Source organism: Stylophora pistillata, chromosome 4 (genome assembly GCF_964205215.1).
Source record: "Stylophora pistillata chromosome 4, jaStyPist1.2, whole genome shotgun sequence".
Lineage (NCBI taxonomy): Eukaryota > Metazoa > Cnidaria > Anthozoa > Scleractinia > Pocilloporidae > Stylophora > Stylophora pistillata.
The window spans coordinates 22,576,827-22,602,510 of record NC_142522.1 but is presented as its reverse complement, the minus strand read 5'-3'; the positions used below and the strand labels follow the sequence as shown (position 1 = coordinate 22,602,510).

Below are 25,684 nucleotides of genomic sequence, written 5' to 3'. Positions count from 1 at the left end.
GCTGGCCATCAAATTAATTCGACATAAACTCATAAGATGATAAATCAAACTACAAACATATGAAATGCATATATATGAACTGCGGTTATGAAACGTATATGCGCACGATCCTTCGCAGTAAAGCACTATTTAAGCAATAGTGAAAATCAGACCTGAAAAAAATTTTTTTTTTTTTTTTTTTTTTTGGCCTGTACGGGATTCGAACCACTGACCTCTGTGATACTAGTGCAGCGCTCTACCAATTGAGCTAACAAGCCAACTGGGAGCTGGCCATCAAATTAATTCGACATAAACCCCTAAGATGATAAATCAAACAACAAACATATGAAATGCATAGATATGAACTGCACTTATGAAACGTATATGTGCACGATCCTTCGCAGTAAAGCACTATTTAAGCAATAGTGAAAATCAGACTATCAGAAATTGGTAGAGCGCTGCACTAGTATCGCAGAGGTCAGTGGTTCGAATCCCGTACAGGCCCAAAAAAAAAAAAAAAAATTTTTTTCAGGTCTGATTTTCACTATTGCTTAAATAGTGCTTTACTGCGAAGGATCGTGCACATATACGTTTGATGAAACAATTACCATAAAAGCCTGGAGATTATCCGCAGCTCAAAATTTTGGAAAAAAGGTTCGCACGTTCTGGATACAAGATTGGTTACAGCCAACTTGATGCTACATGCCTTGTTGGCAATGCTCACAATATAACTGTTAAATAACCATGTTTACATTTAAAATTCATTCTCTGAGTTTAACTTAAATGATGTAAAGTTGTGTCCTAAACAACAAGTCTTAACACATCATGTCCATATGAATGATGGATATAGGATCTTGCATTAAAAACTGTGAACCGCCTTATCATCCCATGAATACTTTGTCTTCACATCATTCTGCATTACAACTCAATTTGTGTTATTCTAGGAAAGCCTGATTACCGCAGTTGCTTCAATCCTTCTGGGATTGAAAAAAGGGGAAGGAAAGCAAAAAAACATGGAGCTTGGATTCATTTGCCATATAGGGTTGCAGGGGTTATCAGTCACTTGGCCAACATGTCAACTTATCGACATCACCTTCCCTACAACTTTGGTCGACTCGCTGACAGTAGTTTCTATGGTTTAACTTGCTATCAAAGACCAAAGATGACTGTTAGAGAGTCGATTTCAGGTGTCAGTGAGTTGACCAATGGTGTGGGTGGGTTGACAAGTTGAAGAAGTGACTGGATTGGCAGATTTTCTGCAATCCACAAAAACAAGTTACCACAAAATAAAACCTCACAAGTGAATTTTCTTTGAAATTTTGCTACTTTACTTCACCTGTAAATATATATATTTGCCAGTGCTGGATTAGGTGCTGTCACTTAAAATCTGTCATTGAGCTATTTGCCCCTTTCAGCAAGTAGTAAACCAAAGAAAAAGTGTCTGCAAAGAAAATTTCATGTGGTTCATGAAATATCATTACATTTAATTATCTAGGATCACCTGGTAGATTAATGTGTGGATAACAGTTGCTTATAAATATCAACTTTTAGATATTATACCCAATTCTTTAAACTTGGCAAGTTTCCTGTGGTTCATGAAAAACTGTTACATCTAATTATCTTGGATCACCTAAAAGATTAATGTGTGGATAACAAATACTTACAAATATCAACTTTTAGATATTGTACCCAATTCTTTCCAAAATTATCATAATGCCTGTTAGTACATAAAAAGCGGCTTAAGTTAGTGGGTGTCACTAATTTGTCACAAGCAATTCTAAATTTTTCCATTAATAATCAACAATGAGTCCTATTAAGATATTAAGACATGTTGATAAGTAAAAATTTTGACTTAAGTGTTAGAATGGACACTCTTCTTGATACCCAGATGGTTTCCACTAAGCCAAGTTAACACTGTAACACTATAAGACTTTCTAACTTACTAAAATAAATAAAACTACTCAAAATGAATAAGATATGGTGACACTGTAAGTAATTCATCCTTATGCTCCTACACACCTAAAGGAATGCTGAATGGTTCAACAAGTTATGTGCAGGAGGACTTCAAAGCAAGGGGGAGGAAATCTGTTCCCAGTGCCGTGCCATGCACCCCCACTCTCTAAAGAATTAATTTCATCCCTACTTACAATAGGGATAGATAGGGCTGTTTTTCATCCCCAATTGACATTTAATAGATTGTATTGGGATTACCTCCTACATTTAACTGTTATTAGGACGATGAAAGTTTTTCCTGGATTTACTGCACTGAGATCAAACAAGTAAACAGGGGTTGAATGCATGACAATTTCTTGTATTGCTAAGGCTCCTTGATAGCTACTAAATGTTTGTATCTCTTAACTTTACTCTGAGGTAATTAATACAATAATTTTAGTGTGATCTATTTCAATGGTCGTTTTGCATCTTTCACGTCAAACAGTGTCAAGTCTTCTTCTTCCTCCTCAACATCTCTGTCTAGTGGCTGTAGTTCCGAGGATGCTGCCCCATGAATTACCCCATACCTGGGAAATTTAAAAAAAAAAAAAGGAAAAAAAATATGACAATTAAATCATGATACTTCAGGTAAATCACACTTTCATGTACACTAAAAGTAGCAAATGCATATTATTAATAAGCTATGAGCTGGTTCTGACTAGCATTACTGCACAAGTATCTCAACGCTTCTTCAGAAGGGCAAGAGAATCAAGACTGTGACAGGCACAGTGCAGAGGGAGGGTTCCGTTTTTTTCCTGATGCATTTTCCATCACTTTAAAGGAATCCAAATTAGAATTTTCTTGTAGAACATGAAATTCATGCATACACATTTGCCTCTACACCCTGCCCCCCCCCCCCCCCAACACGTGAAAGGACTCACTGAGGGCCTGGTGCAATGGGTCACAGCAGACCCCTCACTGACCTCTTGCAAGTAGCTTGCTTAACTTCCTAACTTCTGGTGACTTAGCAAGAAGTTCATGATAAAAAGTGAAAGGATTGCTTCCTTGCAGGAAACAGCAATGACGAGGAAATAGAACACACACCACAGAACAATTAAAAACTGGATGAATTTAAAAAAAAAGACAAATAAAATTACTTTAATGAGTTATTTGTTAAAGCTTACTTCTTGGCTTTCCGTCTTCTTCTTGTTTTGATGGTTCGGACGATTAAGTAAAGTGCAACAAGAGTACTGATTCCTATGGCCTGCAAAGAAATTTGTTTTTAGAGGCTCATTGTGAAAATGAAAAGAGCAGAGTTCTACTTAGCAAGAAATGCCTTTACCAATTGTAATTTCTACACAATGTAACATGTTAAACATTAACCTCAGTTAAGAAGGAACAAAAGCCGTTTCACATGATACACCTTGAAGACAAAAGAATGGTTACCCCTATGATATTTCTCTAAACAATTATTAAATACTGGAGTTTTCCTGTGATCATCATGTTTAAAGTTATTTAAACTATGATACCTTAGAAGCTATGGGCAAAAAAGGAAGGGTGGGAGTGGAGGCTACCTCTACCAGTTTTAAAAGCAATAGTCAGCAATGTTTAAGAATAAACACTAGCGAGAAAAACACACAACGTTTCGATGACTCCATGTCATCATTCTCAAGTGAGAAGAGAATAAAAATGAATAGTTAATTTATACCGTACGAAGGTGGCAAACGTAAAAAGTTTAAAATATTTAAAATATTTAAATAAATAATTGCGCGTGTTAAGTTCATAAATGTAAACTATTAAATAAATAGTTTCGCGCGTATGGAATCCGATTGTTTGTTCAAAGAGGGCTTCATCTTCTTTATGAAAAGCATTTCATGAACTAAACAGTCCAGTTTCCCGGTGCACTTTTTAAGTACGTTGAAATGCTTGGTCAGGTTGCCGATGGTTTGTAGGCCGTGGTCGTTCTTTAGATGTTTGCCGATGGCCGAATTACGGTGCTCATTAATACGTTGATGTAAATGCCGGCTGGTGTACCCGACGTACTCTGCATCACACAGATCACATTTATAATTATATACAACGCATTGTTGGCTAACTATAGGAGTCAGCAATGATTTCATAAAATCATGGAGAGTATCTAAGGATAAAAACAGAGAAACCACACACCAATGTATGCTGCCATGGATGTGCCCAAGAAGTGCAAGAAAACAAAGAACTTTTTGAGGACTTGATGTCTCATGTATTTTTTTCACCTTTTTTTAACTACTTATGGTGTAAAAAGTTGTGTTTCCTTGTAACAGCTTAAGTAAAAATCAATGAGTTAACTGGTTAATGATCATATATATCCAATGCCTGTCAACTTAATAAATAGAAATAAGAGGCAAATGCTGCTTGTCAGCTCCACCTAAGGTGTGGAAGTTAAGTAATACCCCATTCACACCAGCAAAACAGTTTTAGTTGAGTCAGTTTTGACCTAATATAAATTAGCAATAAAAAACTGAAAGACTAAATGGTACAAAGGGTTCAAGCAGTCACTAACATTTATTTTCATTGTGTTATTTGAAGTCAACAAACATCATTTTATGAGAAAAATTTAGAACAATGTTTGACAAAACAGCTTTAAAACATTTTAGAATTGGTGTGATTGAGGAGTCAGTCACACTTTGTTAGTGTTAAATGCAGCGAAGGAAAAGCTTTGATGGTTGAATAGAGGCAGGATAAACAGCTTATTGTTTGATCAGGACCTGTTATTTTGAATACATCCTACTTACCACATATAATGACCTTTGAAGCATACCATCAGTAACCATACCACCACTGGTAGGGTGAAAACTACCACTGGTAGGGTTAAATGTTACCACATTAGTATGGTTAAGATGATTTTTTGGACTTGAGGTTGAATTCACTTCTTTCGTGTTGTGAGAACTTGTGGGTGTAGAAAGTGTGGTTTCAATAGTTTCATTTCTCCCCAAGGATTTCGATGTAGATGTGTTGCTGATGTTCTGTGCCTTAACTTCTGTGTCAAGACAAGAAGAAACAATGGTCATGTCTTGCTTACAGGTATTATTTTCATTTAAAAGTATACCTGTTAGTTATTTCGCTGACAAGAGATGCAATGGTCATTACAACGAATGGATGTGATATTTCTCTATATTGTAAACAATTTATTTACACAAAATTCGTAAATTGTTTGATCCTTCAAGTGAACTTCGATCAGATTCTAAAGCATACATTTTAAAACTACCAAGAACACAAGAATTTGATTTTTGTGCATATTAATGATGGGTGATTGTTTCTTTTCAATAGGCCATTTTACAGTTGTGTACTTAGTTGCCAAGCCTTTGATTCAGAGTAAGGCTGAAGGTGACCTTGTTGTGATAGAGACCTGTATCTAGTTAGCATGATAACAAAGTGACTCACATTTGAAAGGCAGCAAGCTTTGTATCATAACAAGGTCACCCCTAGCCTCACTCCCATTCAAAGGCTTGGCAACCAAGCACACAACTGTAAAATGGACTATTCAGTCACCATTTGCGATTGTGAAAATGCGAAATACAAGATAAGAAGTACAAGTACTGACAGGCTTAGTGTTGCTCAAATAGATCACGAGTGTGGATGGAAGCAAAAAGGCATTCAAAAAACTAGTGTTTGAGCCTAAACTAACATAATTAAAAGCAACTAAACAAGCAACTGATCAAAAACCTTAGGCAGTATTTCTGCGGACATGATGATAAAACGAAACTTTTATTTTCATGCAAGTGTTGAACCCGGCTTTATAAAAGCAATCAGAGTTAAAAATCTCCTAAAATCACTGATACTTTATATGATATGCACGTGTTTCAGCTTGTTATCGAAAGCAACTTAACATTTGACGTTAACTGTGCACGAAGAACGAACTATTATTAATTATTTTATTTTACACTGAAAGGGCCATTATTACATTCGATGTCAACCGAAAAATTCTTGTTTTTTGATGATGCAAATATAAAAATTAAAACAGCTTAGGGCGTTTTTAACACTAAACTAATTACAAATACTAAAAACACGTTTATTATTTTTCCAAACGTTTGTGCTTGATAGCGTTTTAATTATTCAAATTTACGAGAAATTCAAACGACGTGTCATGGCAAGTGCAGTACCGGTCAAATTGATTTTACACAAATAAAATCGCGTTAAAATTATACGCACCTTGCAATTCTGAGAGAGCTAAAAAGACGCAAACGGCGAAGATCACCAACTTCATCAAGACGTTCATTTTACAGACACTAGTATGTTAAAGCGAGATAAACTGTCGTGTCTTTGAAGTCATAAGACATCAGGAAAGCGCTCGATTTAGACGAAACATGTAAATTTGTTGGGAATACTATGTAACCACGCCTCATGTTAATAAGAACTAGTGCTTACAAAGATCTCGTGGATTTTATAGGCCAACACTTTTTGATTTTAGATTTTCGTTTTCTTCTTTTTTTCCTTTCAACTACAGGTGTGTTGAGATCTATTTCGTGGTATAAATGTAAGTTGATAATTCAAACGAGGCTTTAGATTTCATTCAAGGAGCAAGGAACATCCTTCGGAGGAACTTTATCAGTATCTTCGAAGCAGGTCCCTCTCCACCCTCTCTATGTTCAAATAAGGACACTTCCGGCTTTGTTCCGCTTTTTAAGGCTGGAAAGAGAAAACCTTTGGAGTAGGGAGCTGAATAAAGATATAAAAGGCTTTGAAGCAAGGAGCTAAAAAAGGATAGAAGTTCTACCTAAGATCAGAACGCGAATTTTTTACTGTCGACGAAAGCACAAATCAGGTAAGAGCAGTGAAATTACTGAATAAGTTTCTCGGGGAAAACGTCTGCAGTAAGAGGATAGTTTGATCGATTGAAGACATTTAGTTGTGAAAAGGGAAGAGGAATCTAACATCCGCACCCAACGCTTTGGGCCGTTTTTATTGCTTCTCGCGTTTAACCTTTCTTCACTATGCACTGTCCACTTGTTTTTACATCCCTTTTACTAAGTCGATATGCAAGGAAAAAAAGCAGAGGGATGAACTTGAGTCGGTGAACATGATTACTTCTTAGATTTACCTGGTAACTGAGCTGAAAAAAGTGATTTCTATAATATCACGCTCATTTTCTCTTTCTCATGCGCTCATATGTAGACAATGGTCAACATCGATATCGTTCTCTATCAGTATAGGTGATACTTGCTTCATTTTTCCTTTCCCTTAAGTATATCACGGCTATTTCCTCCTTTGGAGGCGAAGCCATAATGTTGTCCTGTTGAGTAAGTGAGGGTAACAATAGAATACGAACGACCTTCTAGCTCTTGGTTATGCTTGTTTCGGAGCATCTTTGGTCGTTTAATGCTTGGTGAAGATCTCTTTGGATCGCTTCGAATGTTACTCGGAATTAGCAAGTGACCACACTGTTTCCCGGTGCTACTTGTTGTTTGTTTCGGAGTACTACGGAAGACAATAAACATCTCACAATCATTTCAGGATGGTGCGTGTAAAAACAAAGCTTTACCTTGTAGAAATGTCTTTAAAGGTGTCATCGGGGCATCATGAAAATTTGAATGAAAATTTTTTTCTTTAAGGAGAGAGGATTTTACCCTTTGAATCAGCGAATTATGCCCAGTAATTGCGAAGATATATTTTTTCCAGTTCTTGCCGTGATACCACAAAAGATATTAAACTTCTCAAAGTAATTTCACAGTGGCGACATCGAAAAAAATATTTTTACGTGCGGAAAATGTCTAAATATTATCTTTATTCGAAAACGGTGCATTTTACCATTTCAATCAGCGACAAATGCTCAAAAGAACCACTAAATTTGCGAAACGAGCAATACCTTGAGTTTAACACGGTGACCCTATTTGATAGAACGATGGAACGGTGGAATTATTTATAATTGACTGAAGAAATTAAAATTAAAAGAAGTCTAGTTTAATCATTATTGGAGCCTAGAGGATAGATCGATAGAGGAACAGTGAGGTTTTTGAGCTAGTCCTTATAAGTTATCATTATTATTACAGTACTATTATTGTCATTATTATTATTATTATTGTCATTATTGGTGTCATCATATTTTTATTGCTAATAAGATTATTTGTGACCATCTTATGATTGATTGAGTGTCAATTAGTCACTATATTCTTGAATCATCTTTCTCTTGTGGAACACGGTTCTCGTAAATATGCGAGATGCGGCAGTAGTAGCCATACGCAGTCTGAACTGCCTGTTTTTTCTCTCGTCAGAAAGATGCCGTTGGAAACGCTGTCTCTGAAATGTCCTTGTGGCTACATAAAACATGACGTAATGTGCTTAGGTCTTTGGAAAGACAGCAACCGGCGACTCTTACAGTTTTGTGGCGGGCTTTTCATTCTTAACTCTAGTGGCGATGGTGTGACGTGCCGGAAGTGCAGCACTACAACAAAGATGATAGAATTCCACTGCTCGTTCTGTGACAGAGTAACTCATATTGGTGTGCAATATCGATTTAAGGTGAATACAGTGCGCGCTGTGCACATGCAGATGGCAGTACACAAAACTGTGGTTTTTTCCAACTAACTCGGAACCCCACTTGGGTCATAAGCGTAAAGTAATTAACAATTACTGGATGAGGTTGAGCATGATAGCGATAATTATCAAGGCCAAAGTTTGTGTTATCTGCCGAAGACGAAGTCTGAGGTGGATAACCCAGAATGAGGCCTTGATAATTGTCGCTATCGTGCGAAAACCAAATCCAATAATTGTTTTATTATGCATATTCCTGAGCTGCACTTGTAAAGACAAGAGCGCGTAAAACTATTGTCTGTAGGTATGACGTCACTTCTACATATATGAGATCTATTGTCTGTAGGTATGACGTCACTTCTACATATATGAGATCTATTGTCTGTAGGTATCGTGTAAGAGAATGTATAATAATCAATATTGTACCGCAAGATCTAAGTTTAATTGCGAAACATGCGAATCAACTGAAAATTCTTGTCATCTGGGTACTTGCCGTTATGATCGTCCAAGTTATCATTGTAACGTTATGAATTGTCTAGTACACTCTTGAATTTTGAATTAAAAGTTAGCTTTTATTTGTGATTTGCCTTTCCTGATCCAACTAATTCGTAGACACCGAGGGAACCAAGAAGGCTGTAACAACCCCCTCCCCCAAACCCTGCACGCAGCTGGCACTCATTTTTGGTGTTGCGACACGAGCTGCAAAGCCTGCGAGATTCGAGCCGGTAGAGAAGTCAATAAGGGACTTGGCACTAAGAATGAACCCTCGTGGATTTCTCGTGCGTTCACATCGCTCGCCGGCTAGAAACGCGTGGGCTCGCCGCTCGTCTCGCGCGGCGCCAATCACAGCCTATTCCCAAGTTGCCCCCCTTTGGTTAGCGTGGAACGAAATTGAAATGACTTTCTTAATAGCAAAGATGCCACTAGACTTTCATCTTAGTTTTGGCATGATTGCAAGTAGGACGCGCGTGTGCCTCGTCACTTGCGCTTGCTGGTCTAGATTGTCTGTTCCTACTCAACTGAAGCGCGTGCAACGTATGACGTCCTTAACAAATCCTTGTCCCGCCGTGCCTACCATCTTCAATCCATTGCACTATAAATTGTGAAGAGACACTCAAAAACCACCCCCCGCTTATTTTGAACGATAAAAGCGCGGCGTTTAATTCACATGCTCTTACACAATTCATTCAATACGCGATTATGTGGTATTCTTTTGTGAAGCTCTGATCATCAAGCCTAGTCACTTTCCATAATTTAATTTTTAATTTATTAGATTCGCCGAAAGGCAGGGACACCGCAACAGCTTGCGCCAATTACTGCGGGCCCAATAAGCCCACCCACCCACCCCAGGGGAGGACATCCACCCGACAGTAATCTCGTGCGTGGGAAATTAATGTCTCCTACCCCTAACCCTGCAGGAGACGGGGCCTACGGTTTATTCGTCCTTGTCCTAGAAGACTAGAATATCTATCCATTTCTTGATGTTATAGAAAGGTAGCAAATTCTCGTCTGTTATTTTAAGACGCTGAGTGTTGGTCCGGCCGGGGCTTGAACCCTAGACCTCCCGCACAACAGTCCGGCGCTCTACTTTATATTATTTCGCAAGTTACACCTATACCTCGTTGTGTAACGTTCTCTAGACAGCAGTTGTAAAAGTAAGAAATTTATTGTGTTGAGTAGTAAAATGAGTGGCGAATCCTCAGGATGCACGACTATGACAAAAGGATAAAAATGAAAACAAATTGCTTACTTAAATGGGCTTTTTTAAAAATTATACCATTTACACTGGTTGGTTTAAAAACCAGTTTAACGGCTTGCTGAGCGCACATAAATAGTTGGAAGAGTACAGAATATACAACATAGAGATGTATTCGAGGAAGATGAACTTCAGTTGCAGCGCAATTCAACTGAGTATCCCTAAAACAAAACCAGCACCGGAGTAATCTTCAAGGCCGATCAAAAGAAAGTCTATTCCCAGCGTTCAGTTGGCGAAACGGAGCAGAATAGTAAACGGCGCCAAAGTAGCGGAGGACAGAAAAGGCGAGAGAGATTTGGGTCGGGCCGAATAAAGAACAGCTGAGTAAGGACTGGAACCTATTATTTCCGTTCATATATCTTTCATATAGACCTTCACCGAAAAATTTTTATTCATTTCCAGTCCTTACTCGGAAAGCTGATTTTGGAGTATCTATTTAAGTCACAACTAAATAACATCACTGTTCATTACCTGACCCAAACTTCCCTCGAGTTTTTGGTTCCTCTGCTATTGTGGCGCTGTTTATAATCGCGCTTCGTTTGACCGACTGAACACCTCGAACAGTTTAACTCGCTTGAAGCACGACAAAAAGTAAGAAGGAAAGTCACGTCTGTTATAAATTGGTTAGGAAAGTAGCGCTAGTTAGGATTTGTACATCAATCACATAGCAGAGTTCTGTAAAAGCTATACATTCTCTGATCACCTTCGGCACTCAGTTGTAAAATAGCTCCAAGCCCGAAGTTAGGGCTAACCTAAGCATTTAAAATTGCGTGATTGTAGGTAAACAAAGTGTGACTGCCGCATTTTCAACATAGTCTGGGACAACTCACGCCAAGACCTTCGTCACGTCAAAATACATTTGGATATAAGTATCAACTGCTGTTGTACATCAAATGTTCAAAAACTAAACTTAGAAATGTCTATATACACGGTAAACACAGTTCTGCAGGCCAGCGTTCCATCCATATAGTGCAGATCTGCAGTGACTTGCAACTGATGGATATCCGCTTTTTCCAGCTTCTGTTTTGTGTAGATCACTGCCTCGTTTCCAAGCATCCTGATACCGAACGGAGAGGGCTGGGTTGAGAACACATACTGAAACTGGCAGTAATAACGAAGCGAAGCCATGTATGGCGGGAAAAATGGGATCAGACGAGCAACGTCAGTATTGGCGGGAAATCCAAGCGGTAGTGTAAACACTTCCTGACGCGTTGCTTGAGCCGTGCAGTAATAGCCTGGGGTCGAACATTGATTTACGCAGAACCTGAAGTAGAAAAAGACATCTTCTAAATAACAGTGTTTGATCCCGAAAACTCAGACAAATTAAGGAAAACAACAAGATTATTAAGGCCGGTACAAAGCCGACTTCTTAGGGAGTATACGGAATGTAGGTAATTCCCATTGAAGGTCGATACCTGATCGGAAAATGAGGCTAAAACGATCGGAAACCTTCGGGAAAAGCTCGGGTTACTTACCCGCTTCTAACGTTGTTATAATACCGTGGACATGAAGAAGGTAGACATTGATAACTGCCTCTCGTGTTATAACACTGATTCTGATTGCAAGGTCCACCCGTCAGCGCACATTCATCAACATCTAATGAATCGACAAAAAGGCGAAGTTAACTGATACCTTAATTAACTAAAAGATAGTAAAAACCTCTGCGTTATAAATTCATGTTACCTACAATAGCGCGATCTTTACTCTCAATAGTTTGGTGTAAAAAAATAATACAAAAACCTGGCATAGCTAAGTTATGCCTCAGTGAAACAGAAAGGGGCCCTCTTAGCGAGAGCTTAATTGAGTCCATAGGCATTTCTTTAAGTTCAATCATCTACAAACTATCAGCAGCGGACAAAATCTCTTTGAAACGAAGACAGAAAACGTCTTGAAAGTTTAAGGAAGAGGAAAGGAAAGCCGGAAAAAGGAATTAACTTCAAAACATTGCGTTCTTTGTAGCTCAAGGAAAAGCGACATTCATTTCGCGTCAAATTAAATTTTCGGGCGAGGCTCGACTCAAAAAAATAGAGACAAAAATTAAAAATAAAGAGTGTTCGCGAAATGACTCAGTAATAAATGGCGGATCAGTTTACCTTGACACTTCTTGCCGTCAGCACTGAGATGATAACCAACCGGGCATTGACATCTGTAACCTCCGAGTGTGTTTATACAGGCATACTGGCACGAGTTGGTGCTGTTGGATGAACATTCATCCACATCTGGCAAAGTAAGATGAGACAAATGTAACAATAATTAGCAAAACATTTCTTATAACTTCGTATAGTTTATAACATAACTTCGAGTGTCAGTTCACAAAAACAAACGCCGTGATATTTTCAGCTTTCAGAATGTCTCTTCCTTCCCCCTCTATTTCTGTTTGTTTTCAGGCAGTCACCCTTCTAACTCGAAATTAATTGGATAATCTGTTAATTCGTACCTATACAATCTTGCTTGTTGTCAGCGAGTCGGTATCCACGCGAGCAGGAACACTTGAACCCTTGCGCAGTAAAGTCACACTGTTGTTCACACTTTAAATTTTCAAGGGCGCAACCGTCCACACCTGGGAAACAAGTTTGTACCCACAGGATAAAAAAGAAAAAAAACTTGGTATCCACTTGCGTAAAAACAATTGAAAAAAAAAACAAAACAAAACGCAAAACAAGAAAGGTGCTTTATGGTGCTGTCACGAGCGCGGTACAAGGAAAAAAAATCCCGAATGCTCATGGGGAATCGTTCTGATCTATGAATTCTGCGCTCTGACGCTCTACCACGGAGAAACTGAGACTCTATGGTGAGCTGGACCATTATTAGATTCATATGTAATAATAATAATAATAATAATAATAATAATAATAACAACGCCTCTATTTAGACACGATAATGTTTAAAGCTGAACAGCTTGTGGGGTCGTGTGTAAATGCAAATAAACTCTAAATTAAATAAATTCAAATGATGATGTAACGCGTCCTGCATACCGCTAGGTTCAGCAATATCAAAAGCCTCGGCTGTATTTATAAAATAAGAAAGAGAGTGAACTCATTTGAATTCAAACGAAGTTAGTGATGATACCAGAGTTGACCAAGGGTTGTTTAGACACTTACCTGAGCAGGTTCGTTGATCGGGATTAAGGATACCGCCACCGGGGCATCGGCACTCGAAACTGCCGATAGTGTTAACACACTGGTGCTCACAAATACCTTGAAACTGTTTACATTCATCCACATCTACAATGAAATGGTTGGTTAGTTAATATGTTTAATCGTTATTGTACTGTAGCTGCTTCAAGACTGTGGAATAAAGCTCTAACGGAGATTTCTCTTCTAGTGTTTTTTTTTTTTTGTGTACGCGCATTCCACACAGGAAAGTGAAATAGCAATAAGATCGAATTAAAAGTACTCTTTTCATCACAAAACCAACCCTTGTAGAAGCTAAACTGAAACTTGTAAGAAAACTATTCTGCCACGACGAAACTCGACAAACAATGACGATTTGGCGATACGGAATGGTGTTCAAACTGTTGAAAGCATTAAACAACACATCAAAGTCGCCCGATGATGTTTTTTTTTTGTCTTCCTATGGCTAAACTGCATGTGCTTTCTGTTGCCATTTTCTGCGGAGAAACAGCTAACAAGCTAAAGTCACTCAACTTTGCAGTGCGCTGTTCTTACCTTTACAAGGTGAATTGGCCGTCTTGGCTGAATACCCTCTAGGGCATACACAGTAGAAACTGCCGTATGTGTTCATACACATCTGGTTCGACTTGCAGTTGTGTCGGCCTTCATCACACTCATCAAGATCTAAAACACACACGAAATCCAAGAAGAAATGTAAATTGAACTATTATTTCCCGGCGAAAGCATACGTCTGCGCGGAAAGAACCAACAGGTGGAGATACGTCGACTTTCGCAGGTTTAAATTTTCTTGCATAGGTGCAAGAATTTTACTGACACTGATTTATTGCACTGACCGAAAAAGGTCTCTCTTATCTATTTACTACTGAATATTTTTTTTTTCAGAGGTTTAAAATTGTATTGACAATCGTAAGACTACATCTCAGCTGTTTTTCAAAATATTGTTCGAAAAGATGGGCTTAAGAGCAGTAATGATGGAGAGAATACCATATTGTCAAGTTAAATGGATTTTAAGACTAAAACCTCATCTGAAATGAAACTAGTCCAACTACTTGGTTATAAAAACGTTTACCCTTTACACCTTAACATAAGCATCTATATTCTCCCTACTGTTCTCTCCACATTTCCTATGGCCCTAATAAGGAGAATTTGGTTAAAATTCAAGAGCTTTTCAAGTTCATGATCATTCCCTTAATTCTCACGAGCGGCGTCGTACTCTGATTCAGCAGTGATAAATGGTTAACAATTTCACTCATCTTGTAACCAAAGAAGAATTTTACCTTAGAGGGCTGCTTCAATTTCCAATGGAATTTTGAGGAGCAGGAAGAATCATATCGAAGAATGGACCTTGTTTCAACTAACTTAAAATTCTCTGAGCCAAAATTACAAGAATTGCAAGATAGACAGTATCGATAATGAATCGTTAGACACTAGGAGGGTTATGACGCCATTACACTACCGAGTTTACCTTGGAAGTGGACTTGTCCAGAAAACTCCGGATAAAGTACCCTTGTCTAAGAAAAACTACAAAAGGATGGAATTTCCTTTGAGCCATCGACTATTTCCTGGAGCAGGGTCCAGGTTAAATGAACTTCAACAATAAATTTATGCTTGAAAAATTCAGTATCCTAGACAAAAGTAAAATTTGTCAAACTGGTCGTGGGAAACTTGCTGGTGTAGTTACAGTAGTGTAGATGATGTAGGCAGCCCAAGGACGGAATGAGCACGTTATTTCTTACGCAAAATATGTCTTACCCACACATTCCTTATCATCCATGGTTCTTTTGAAGCCCAAGTCACACTTTCCTAAACACTGAAAGCTGCCGGGTACGTTCACGCAATGCAGACTTCCACAAAGAGTGCTGTTCTCTGCACACTCGTTCACATCTTAAAGTCAATGAAAAAACATCAACAAAAGAAACATTGATTTTCCACAGTATGACCTAAGCAGCAGATAGTGACACTACACCGAGTTCCGAACTGTCGCAACTGTACTGAACACGCTGTAAACTACTTACAAGAAATTTGGCTTATCATATCGGAGGATCATCTTATAATTGAGGTCTTGTCTTCAACTCTTTTTTTAATAGTAAGCCAGAATAAATTCTTGAATTTTCTGTTGCTAAACTTTAAACGATAATGTACAAAAGCAAATTGCCTTCCATTTCTTACTGCCAATTGAAAGCAGTTCCTAAATTTGGTTTGGGTATCGCGTCTGAAAAGCCTCACAATGAATTACTGCAGATGTAAGAGTTACTTGAAATAGAATTAGCTCTCACTGATTGCAACGATTGGTTTTTAGGTTTACACTGACAGGGATTTATGCGCTGCGGGACAGCGCGTCATGTAGGAATATATCTCTTTAGTATATACCTTTAGTGATTACTAAAACAGTGAATGAAAATTCTCGTCATGAAGTTTACCACTGAGCAGAATACTTCGTTCAAATTGATGTTCGGGTCGCTATTGTATTTGTCATCTGCAGGTTTCATATATCCTCAGTACTTCTTTTTAATCGATTATTTTACCGTTGTTTTTATACCCTTGGATACGCGAAACAAAGAAACAACGGCTCGATAAATATCCTCCACTTGCCACCTCCAATTCGGTGAATAGTTGTTGATTAATACTTGTCCAACAACGAAACAAATAACAGGAAAGCGTCGCAGTAACTTGTGTTGAACTTGTGTTGAACAGGTTAGAAGCCGAGACAACCTCGTTCCCAAGGTCTCTCATCTTCCCGCCCCCTCTCGCTCCAGGGGACGCGCGGGCGGGAAGATGAGAGATTTTGGGAACGAGGTTGAAACTGGGACCGCGTTTGGTTTTAACATTTTCACCTTAAAAATGATAAAACGATGCTTAACTCACCCACGCACTGGTTGTCAGATACGTAGCGATATCCTTGAAAACAGAAGCATGTATAGCCACCTTCAGCGTTTGCACATCCATGGTCGCATAGGCTGGTACTACACTCATCGATGTCTGCAAGCATTAAGATGCAATAAAGCAAATTCTGATAAAGTATTGTTACGTGAAAGCAAAGTAATCACATCGACCAATCAGAAAAAAAAGCTGCTCGAAACTCGGAGAAGTAGGAGTGACCAATGTTAAAGAAGGATTTGTTCATATAATAATCCTTTTCCCGCCCTTTTGTGGTTTTGCCGCTGAGGACCGCGGGCTTCGGTACTCTTTGTATCCTCCAGCGGCCATCTTAGTTATGTTTTGAGCTCGAAATAAATTACTTTATTTGACGACTTGTTCCTGCTTATTCAACTGTTCTAGTATCGAGAGCAACAAACTCAGGAATGGTTTCAGCTTTCAATCTGATTAATTATGGTGAGGCAAATTCAGTTAACGGTGAAGTAAAGCAAAAACTTATACAATCTTGGATTGCATCACACGGATCGTGACGCTGAAGATAGATGTTAAAAAGGATCGGAATCCTATCTGAGGTTCCAGCGCAGGAGGTTGCACTCAGTGATCTCTGAAGACGGAGCTACAGAGCTCGGCCGTATGATGCCTCTTCAAATAACTCTTTAGATATGTGCAAATGTTTTCGTCCCCCCTCAATCTGCCTTGTAAAAAGTTTAAGTTTGCAAATAACTGACAAAACCACAGGGAGAATAACTAGTATTTAACCGTAACGGTTCAATTGATCCTTCAGCATCACCTGGCTGCTCTGTTGAACTCATTATATTATTCACTTCATTATTATCGTTTTAATGACCTTTGCGCTCTTGAGGTAGGATTCCTTTGTTTTGAGACACTTAAACCAAAGACAGAGTACCCACGGCATATTCTTAGTCCAAACGAAGGAGAACTTAATTGCCGATTTAAACAATGCTTCGTTAAAATAGGAAACCAGTGGTCGATTAAGTGTTTTCATTGTTAGTTACTGCCAGATTAAAGCATGGCTTTACCACGTATCAAAACAACATCACGATTATTTTTTCAAACCTTCACATCGGTCTTCCCTCAGGTGATATCCGTCCTTACAATAACACCTGTAAGATCCTGGTAGATTCTCGCACTGATGTAAGCAGGGATCATTCCGGTGAAGGGAGTCCGAGGAATTTGCAAACTCGCACTCATCAATATCTGAGAGAAAAAACGGGTGACATATCTACGTTTATTATCCAACTGTGCTTCGTGGAGTACAAATAACGCCCAAAACGAGTACAAATATATCTCGCGGTATTTGTACTCCAGAGAAATTCGCCCGCATTGAAATAACAATTTGGCCGTGTGTTGGATAATAAATCTCTTATTAGACGTTTTCTTGTGTAGTATCGCTGAGTATTTTTACTCGTTGTTTGTATTTTGACTCGCACTACGGGCTCGTCAAAATACGGCTCAACTAGTAAAAGTACACGGTCAAACAAGAGAAGCACAAAAATTACCAACACAGGTGTCATTTGCAGTCATAAGAAATCCGTCGGCGCACTTGACACGACAGCGGTATGAGCCATCAGTGTTGACACATTCTTCACCTGAAGGACACGAAGCAATACCCAGTGTGCATTCGTCTATATCTGGAAGAAAAGATATCCCAAACTATGTCTATAAGGAAGTTATGCAGGGATACATTAATTCATTGTGGGCATATAACAACACATTTTATTTAAATTGAAGCAAACCTAGGAAGATAAGCCCCCACAAAAGGTATGAATAAACTCTATTACACGACTCGGGCAGTCAGAGGACCAATAACTAAAATCAACCAATCAAAATGCTCTATTGCCGGTCAATATTCTCTCAGTATTGGACCGGGCACTGTCCTGAATGGTCCCGAATGATACCGCACTTGTGTCCCTTTGAACTTCAGTCGTATAATAAAATCTCTTATTAACCAAGCTTGCTCGGGACCGTACTGGAAGAATATCGGCCTTCGGTCTTTTTTGTGCGGACCTCGCTGCGCTCGGTCCGTACTGTCAAGACCTCGGGCCGATATTCTCCCAGTACGGCCCTCGCGCTTGGTTAATAAGATAGATATTAACCCTTTAACCCGCGTTGAATCAAACATTAGGGTTATGAGAATAAAGGAAACGATCAACCACAAGAGAAGCTCCTGATCGTTAAACAAATTCTCCATGTCAGCACCATACCAAATGTATAGAGAACAGTGTGAAGAATACGCATATCAATCTTAGAGTCTAAAGGTCTAAAGGGTTCAATTTCCTTAGATGTTCAGTGGAAACGAGACCTGTGTCCTTTAGGGGTGAGTATTATTGTTAGGTAAAAATCAGTTCGTGGAACCCCGCTGAGCAGAAGATACCATCACTAATGAGTGCCCAAAAACGACTTCTGTAATATGTTTCTACTGTAATAACTTTTACAACTACTGGGTAACCACAAAGCTACGAGATTGTATGCTCGCTTGACTTTGATTCTCAACCTCCGAAGCTGAAGATCATTATTTGGAGCAAGTTTCAAGTACACCTGGTCAAAAGTGGCTTCACCTGTGCTCTATGAGAGATAACAGCACAGGAAACATTGCAGCATGACCAAAACGAGAAGTCTTAAATCCAACGATAACTTCCTTAGTTAGAGAACACTTACAAACGTAACCCATGCACAACAACCTGCAGATAACAATCGTTACACAAGAGAAAAAAAGTGGGACAGATCAAGGACATATTGAAGACTCAATAGAGGTTTTGCACGGCAGCCATGTTGCATGGCAGGAACAATGAAAATATTTTGCATAAGAAAGAAAATTTTTTCCCATGAGAAAAATAATATATTGTTCCTGCCATGCAACATGGCTGCCATGCAAAACCTCTATTGACAGGACACACGCAGATATGACAGTTTTTCCTACGGTGGACTAAAGAGACAGCCCCTCCCCTTCTCAAAAGAAAACACTGTACAACCAAAAGGTGAAAAAAGATCGTATCCAGGGAAATTACCCAAATGCTACCACTTTCTCCCTCCCCCCCCCCCCCCACACTCAAAAATATAATGGTAAATCCCTTACTGAAACACATGAAGTCCGTGAAGAGACGAGTAACACAATTCAAGATTAACGAACCTTCACAAGTTTTATTTTCTGAGGCGAGAGCATGACCACCAGGACAGGAACAACGGAATGATCCAAAAAAGTTTTGACAAAAATGAGAACACACTCGAGGAATAGCAGCACATTCATCGATATCTAAACATTTAACAAAAAGACAGCATTCAATATATTGCTGAATGATCACATTGGTCTGTACTCGAGCCCAGTGTCCCCACCCGGCCGGAGTTTATCTCTGTTTCCTTAGCACAAAGCCACTAGGAGTATTACCACTCCCCCCCCTGGATGGGATGCTAGTCCATCGCAAGCTTACCCCCCCTGCATTTCATCAGGCTTCCCTGACAATTTGCCGGAACGTATTTATAGTCCTGAGGGGTGAGACGCACTGTGAGTGTAAAGTGTTTTGCCCAAGAATTCAACACATTGACCCAGCTAGGTCTTAAACTAGGACCTCAGTGCACTGACCATTAGGCCAGTGCGTCTCTTGAATGAACACATTATGAAGGGAAAAATTTTGAAAACACGACCAGTTAACTAAAAAAAAAAAAAACAAACAAACACAACAAGGAAAATTGCAAGCGCTGCTGACGAAGTAACAAACAACAAAATACAGTAGAAATAATCTGTTGAGTTTCCAAAGTAAAATGAGATTGGAATTGGTTCTGTTTCACTTCGCTGAGCGATTGGTCAACGGATCAGCTACTCAACCAATTAGAAACAAGAGTCAGGAAAATTGCGACTTGGTCATTCGCTTTTCACCACGTGACCTTAATACATACAGACCCTGTATTAAGCGGTCACCCACGAAGGTATCCTGAAAAACGATACAAAACGCCACTTTATGCCATAGTTGACTTTGATTTTGGGAGAGAAACATGGATTAAAAATTACTTGAAAAATTATTCTTAGTTTCATTAAAGTGGCCCTCCCTTAAGTGACCATTCAATGTAGGCGGAGGATAATACAAAAACGGTCGTTACGACTTAGTTAAGGGTGACTGCGACCATTTAAATAGAATTGATCGCTTAATAGAGGTGAAAATTACAATGATTAAAGAGAAACATTCTGGATATTGACAACTGACCGCTAAATACAGGTTTGATTGTATCAACTTATTTTCCCAATGGCCATTGTGAATACACTGATTCTGGTCGCACAAAGGTAAATATAAATACGCTGTAACACAAGCTTTACCTTCACAAAACTGTCTGGTGGGATGAACAGCTAAACCTTCTGTGCATTGATCGGATACTGAAGCTGGATCAAGATTCAAAAGACTGATGTTACACTCAACTCTTTGTAATTCGTACCGTTGGGTAACTCGAATCAAGCAGCAATTGAATATCAGTTGATTTGCCCTATTTTATCTCTATCACGTTATTGTTTATTGTAGTTTTCTCTACATTCCACGCTCAGTTATATCATAAAAAGAAATACTTGAAATATTTACGAATTTTCAGAGGTTCAGAACGCCTCCTTAATTATTAGTGTGGAGCCGCTAGATTTTATTGACTCTTAATTATTATCAGTATGATTATCATCATTATTAGAGGAAGTTGTCAACCACTTGTCTCTTCTGATCTGTTATTTCGTTTCGTTAGCAAAACATCGTTACACTTTTAACCCTTGCTGTTAAATAAATCTCAAATATCACATAACTATCATTCATTTCAGTCACTTCCTATTCCATGATTACTCCAAATTTACTATTGGTAATGTTGCGTAATCATTAATTACGTAGGGCTCCTATTGATACCAGCCTAGTGCTGAAACGGCCACCCTGCTTAAATAAAAATGAATTAAGGCTGATAGTTTCGAAAGAAACTGTTTGGGGCTGCGTCGGTGGAAGTAACGAAATAATTTGGATATATCAACAAAGTTGAAATGGTAAATTGGCCACCGTAACGATTACAAGAGCTGACGTTTCGAGCGTTAGCCCTTCGTCGGAGCTTAAATAAAGACGACTTTGACTTTGACTTTGCAGTCTGATTGGCCAATTGCTCAGTGTTGTCGATAAGAGTACAGACAACGCTGCTCGCGTCAACTTGTCACGCACTGAAAGATTCGTTTTATGTTACGTTGATATTTTGGTGATTAAAAACAAAATCGACAGTGGACTCACAACTTTTTTCTGTGATGAGGAAATAGCGTTGTCGATGAGAGTTCAGGCTACGCAAAACCACTGTCGGTTTGTTAATTATCCCGGTAACTCGAACATATTATCACTTCCCAAGTCAGTTACAAGGAGTTTACTTTACTCCTGGGTGATTTTAGCCCAAATACAGAGGAAAACAGCTCACGTACCTCGTTGTATAGATGTTCTCATTTCCACCTTAAGTGTATCAGACTGGGGAAAGCTATAATCCACAGCAGAAACTTGTACGGTCTGAGACAGCGATCTGATCCGCTGCTTATCATCAGGAGAATAGAGTATGGTGGAGTTACACGAGAAAGGGAAAGGCTTCCCGTTCACATCAATAACTCGCCTGCGAAGAAGACAACGATTGGATAAAGTAAATGCATGCGCATGAAGGCACACAGTTTTTGGAGAAAAACTAAACAGGGTCTCAAACCAAAACAGTTCTTCAGTAAGTCTACAGTTCAATGTTCTCAGTCGTTCTGCAGCCGTTTTCCTAACAACCAAATAGCCGCACGCGCCATTTTTCGCGCGTTGCCTTTTCGCTCGCTATTTTCTTTATCGTAAATAACTTTTTCCTTGACTCACGGCACGAAGCGCATGTGATCGCCAGTCAAGAAAATTGTGAGAAGTTTCTAGAGAGTAATCATTTTGAATAGAAGTCTGTGTTCCTTTCTCCTTTCTAGGTTTTGTATTCTTTCGTTTCGCCAATCGTGTTCAGAGACCTTGAAATTGAATCTGAAGTCGACAAGGGCACTGGTTTAATTGTTTAGTGTTAATTTTTGTTAACTCAAACTTGTTGCCTATTTTTATCAGTGGAATTAAAGTTTGTTCAACGCTTTCTTTCCAGTCAAATGCAAATGCAATACATTCTGTGCAAAGTAACAAACGGAGTTTGGACCCTAACATCTTTATCAGAAAAAAAAAGAAGTCACATTGATACTTTGAAGTAGAAAAAGGAAGGATAACAAAGACTTACTGTGATGCAGAGCTTATTTCTCCAACGTCCGTCTGAACAAACGTTTCTGCAAAGTCTGGAAATTTGAATTCATCATCAGATGCAATCTTAGGCGTTTTTCCTTTGATGACCACATCCACCACAAACACGCCTTTTTCATTAACCCCTTTTCCATCGTGTTCAATGAGCATGGTTTCTCCTGAGCTAAAATGAACCCAAGTCTTGTACACAAAGCGCCCTTTTGTAATGGTAAGACCATTCTCTGCATTAGGTTTTTCCTCTGCAGTGGCCCAGTATATAGGAGCGGTTAATGGAATTGACAACGTCTTAAGCCAGTTTCTGATTGGTCCAGGGAGTCCGCTGATAGAACAAGATACTTGGGTTTCATTGGTTGGAGTCTTAGTGAGGTTAGCCAATAGGAAAAGAGTTGGTAACATCACGTTATTCACGGTTCCGTGAACTTGTCCGATAGCGACTCCGACGCCATCTGAAAAAAGGTTATCACTTAGTAATTACTTATTTTGCGGGTGACAACGAATAATACCACACCCATCGTTATTCATTTGCAAACAATTCCAGTCAAGTGCAGTGCTGTCCACCTCGTTGTACATGGTTGAGACAGCTGTTACGATTTTTAACCTGTTTTCAATTCTTATTTTAAACAAAAGGGCCCTGTCCGTAAAGCATGAAAAAGAACAAAAAAGGATGGAAGCAATCAATTCGAGAATAAGAAGGATTTTGAGAGTTACCTATATTTTTGCTCGCAAGAAGTTGTTTGCCATTTGTCAAGGACCTTATATAGTTATCACCAACAACCACAGTCAGATATAATTTCTTCTTTTACGTACCTCAACTGCATGATACATAAACTATGTACGTTAAAGCCTCCGCTACCTAGGAAAACTTGGAATAGTCTTACCAGGACATGCGAAAAGGTTACAGGGTCTTGTTTCCCGCTTATCTCCCAAGCAGTCATTACCGCCATGTTGTGGCGCTGGGTTATTGCACTCTCGGGAGCGAGTCTGTTCCCCGCCATTACAAACTTTCGAACACAGTGTCCAATCTGTCCATGTGGACCAGTTTCCGTTCACTGAAATAAACATCAAACAATAAAAAGCAAATAGGGAAAAGCATAAGCATGAAGCTGAGTGACAGACACGATTGCCTGATGGCTAACGCCTTGTGCTGTGTTCTTTCGTAAACACTTTAAGAATGTCACACGGAGCAAATCTCGTTCTTGGCTTATGCCCACCTCCACTTGCTTGGGTGCGTGTTTATAGTTCAAGTTCATTTATTTGTTTAAGCAGGTTGATTAATTGGCAGCTGTAATAGCTGATGTGGACCTGCTGTCCTAACCCACCCGTCCCACCCCAGGGGAGGACATCCATCACAGAGTAATCTCGTGTGTGGGAAATTAACGTCTCCTGCCCCAACCCTGCAGGAGACGGGACCTCCATTTATTCGTCCCTATCCGAGAAGACTAGAATATCTAACCATTTCTTGATGTTATAGAAAGGTAGCAAATTCTTCTCAATTATTTTAAGACCTTGAGTGTTGGTCCGGTCGGGGCTTGAACACTCGACCTCCCGCACTACAGTCCAGCGGTCTATCCACTGAGCTAACCGGGAGGCGGTTACTCATGCCTGACATGAGGGTTAGGGTCTCTGATGAAACAAGCTTTGAGTTCAAGTAGCACGACAATAATGGCTCACATTGCACTTACCCGGACAGGATTGCACATTACAGAGCTGCGACTCTACATCATTCCCTGGGCAAAATTTACCGCCGTTGCTAGGCGCAGGATTGTCACATAACCTGTATCGATACTGGTACCCAGATCCACACGAACTGCTGCAGAGATCCCACTCTTGCCATTCATTCCAATTCCCATTTACTATGAAAAAGAGGATTACCTTTTTCAAAAACAGTGACAATCTTATCCTAGCAAAAAAAATAATAGAAAAGCCACAGAAAAGAAAAAGAATAAGACTACTACAAAGCCATTTTAAATGGCAACATCTTACTTTTTTTTTTAACATTTATCAAGACGATGACCAAATAAAAATAAAATTTAAAAATATCGTTCCTGAATCCCATTGTTTGTTTTATCGGTTTTCGATTTTAATGAACAACGCTGTTTTTTTTTCTTTTTTTTTATCAAAATGTTTTTGGAACAGCTTGTAGCTTACGGTTATCTCACCTCGAACTGTGAGCATTGCCTGTACCACGCGAGCACTGACACCATTACTGGCGCTACATTGATACTGTCCTCCATCGTCAGACTTAACTCCTTTAATTACTAAACTGTTATTGGCCAGGACAGTGATATGCTCAAGCTGATCCACAGGTTGTCCATCCTTTGCCCAAAGTAAGAAAGGGGTTGGTTTTCCTGCGGCTGTACAATCCCACACAAAAGTTGCACCTTCATCCACTATGGTGTCCTGTGGTGTATGCACAAACTCTGCGGAAATAAGCAGGTCAATTCATATAATAACAATAATAATACGGGAAAATTCATTATACCTGACGAGGGAATTCCGCGTTAAATTGCAAGCGAAAACCGATATCGCACGAATCACGATGCGATGAGTGCGGAATTCACGTGTCAGGTAATGGATTTTATTTCAATTGAATAATCGCATAAAAAAAGAAAACAGCGATAATAGTTTGTTGTTATCCTGAGCGCGAAACAATATCCCTTGGCCTCGTTTTCAACTCACAATTCCACGCTTAATACCTCGCTTCGTTAACCAATCAGAATGCGAGATTTTATTCAATTATGCGATTCTAAAAATGAAGTCGAACCTTTACGATCGGATGATCGCTCTCTACTTGGGTGACCTTTGGTAGTGCTGCTAAAACGGAACATTTACCGAAGCCTTACGTTTTTTGTCCTTTTTTTCCTTCTTTTTAAAAGCACCTTATCCGAATGTTTAGAAATGACCGTTTTGAGACAAACCTTCGGTATAATAGTAGGATTGGTAATACTGAAAGCTTCAGGCTCAGACTGCAGGAGAAGTTGGAATAGGATGGTCATTTTAGCCTGAGAACAGGCCCTCCTCATTACTGCTTCAGGACGCGTGTTTCTCCGCCCGCAGGAAGATTAAAGACGAGTTGGGAATGGTTTTGCAAGAGTCTAGCACTGATGGTACCAGACCTCCTGCTGGTTCGCTCCAAGAAGCGCTATTGATGGGGGTTGCTCGCAGGCTATGGGAATTCTAGCTTTTGATCTTGATGAAAAGAAGAGTTGTAATAAATTGAACTTTAC

General features: G+C 39.3%; 2 protein-coding genes and 1 long non-coding RNA gene across 4 annotated transcripts in view; 1 reads left to right on the top strand and 2 right to left on the bottom strand.

Annotated features, from left to right (window-relative positions):
• Positions 1–1,284: 1,284 nt before the first annotated feature.
• LOC111323672 (uncharacterized) lies at positions 1,285–6,277 on the bottom strand. The gene is made up of 4 exons (XM_088758342.1): positions 6,100–6,277; positions 4,683–4,927; positions 3,096–3,175; positions 1,285–2,498 (listed from the first exon to the last, which is right to left on the bottom strand). The coding sequence occupies exons 1-4, from the start codon at positions 6,164–6,166 to the stop codon at positions 2,378–2,380; spliced, it is 513 nt and encodes a 170-aa protein (XP_088614468.1). The 5' UTR covers positions 6,167–6,277; the 3' UTR covers positions 1,285–2,377.
• A 23-nt stretch (positions 6,278–6,300) lies between these two features.
• Positions 6,301–8,993, top strand: LOC111323673 (uncharacterized). Its single transcript, XR_002694183.2, has 2 exons — positions 6,301–6,712; positions 8,160–8,993. It is a non-coding gene; the product is annotated as an uncharacterized LOC111323673 (long non-coding RNA).
• Positions 8,994–10,065: 1,072 nt separating this feature from the next.
• LOC111323639 (hemicentin-1) overlaps positions 10,066–25,684 on the bottom strand; it is a 33,174-nt gene continuing 17,555 nt past the window's right edge. For both annotated transcript variants that reach the window (XM_022927034.2, XM_022927035.2), the window contains exons 17-33: positions 24,617–24,877; positions 24,140–24,310; positions 23,336–23,506; positions 22,438–22,903; positions 21,626–21,807; positions 20,516–20,578; positions 19,337–19,459; positions 17,706–17,837; positions 17,263–17,403; positions 16,174–16,287; positions 15,061–15,192; positions 13,843–13,971; positions 13,276–13,398; positions 12,612–12,734; positions 12,268–12,393; positions 11,650–11,770; positions 10,066–11,438 (exon numbers count right to left, since the gene is read on the bottom strand). In XM_022927034.2, coding sequence (XP_022782769.2) covers positions 11,072–11,438; positions 11,650–11,770; positions 12,268–12,393; positions 12,612–12,734; positions 13,276–13,398; positions 13,843–13,971; positions 15,061–15,192; positions 16,174–16,287; positions 17,263–17,403; positions 17,706–17,837; positions 19,337–19,459; positions 20,516–20,578; positions 21,626–21,807; positions 22,438–22,903; positions 23,336–23,506; positions 24,140–24,310; positions 24,617–24,877 — 2,945 coding nt within the window. In that variant the 3' untranslated portion in view covers positions 10,066–11,071. The remainder of the gene's footprint in view (positions 11,439–11,649; positions 11,771–12,267; positions 12,394–12,611; positions 12,735–13,275; positions 13,399–13,842; positions 13,972–15,060; positions 15,193–16,173; positions 16,288–17,262; positions 17,404–17,705; positions 17,838–19,336; positions 19,460–20,515; positions 20,579–21,625; positions 21,808–22,437; positions 22,904–23,335; positions 23,507–24,139; positions 24,311–24,616; positions 24,878–25,684) is intronic.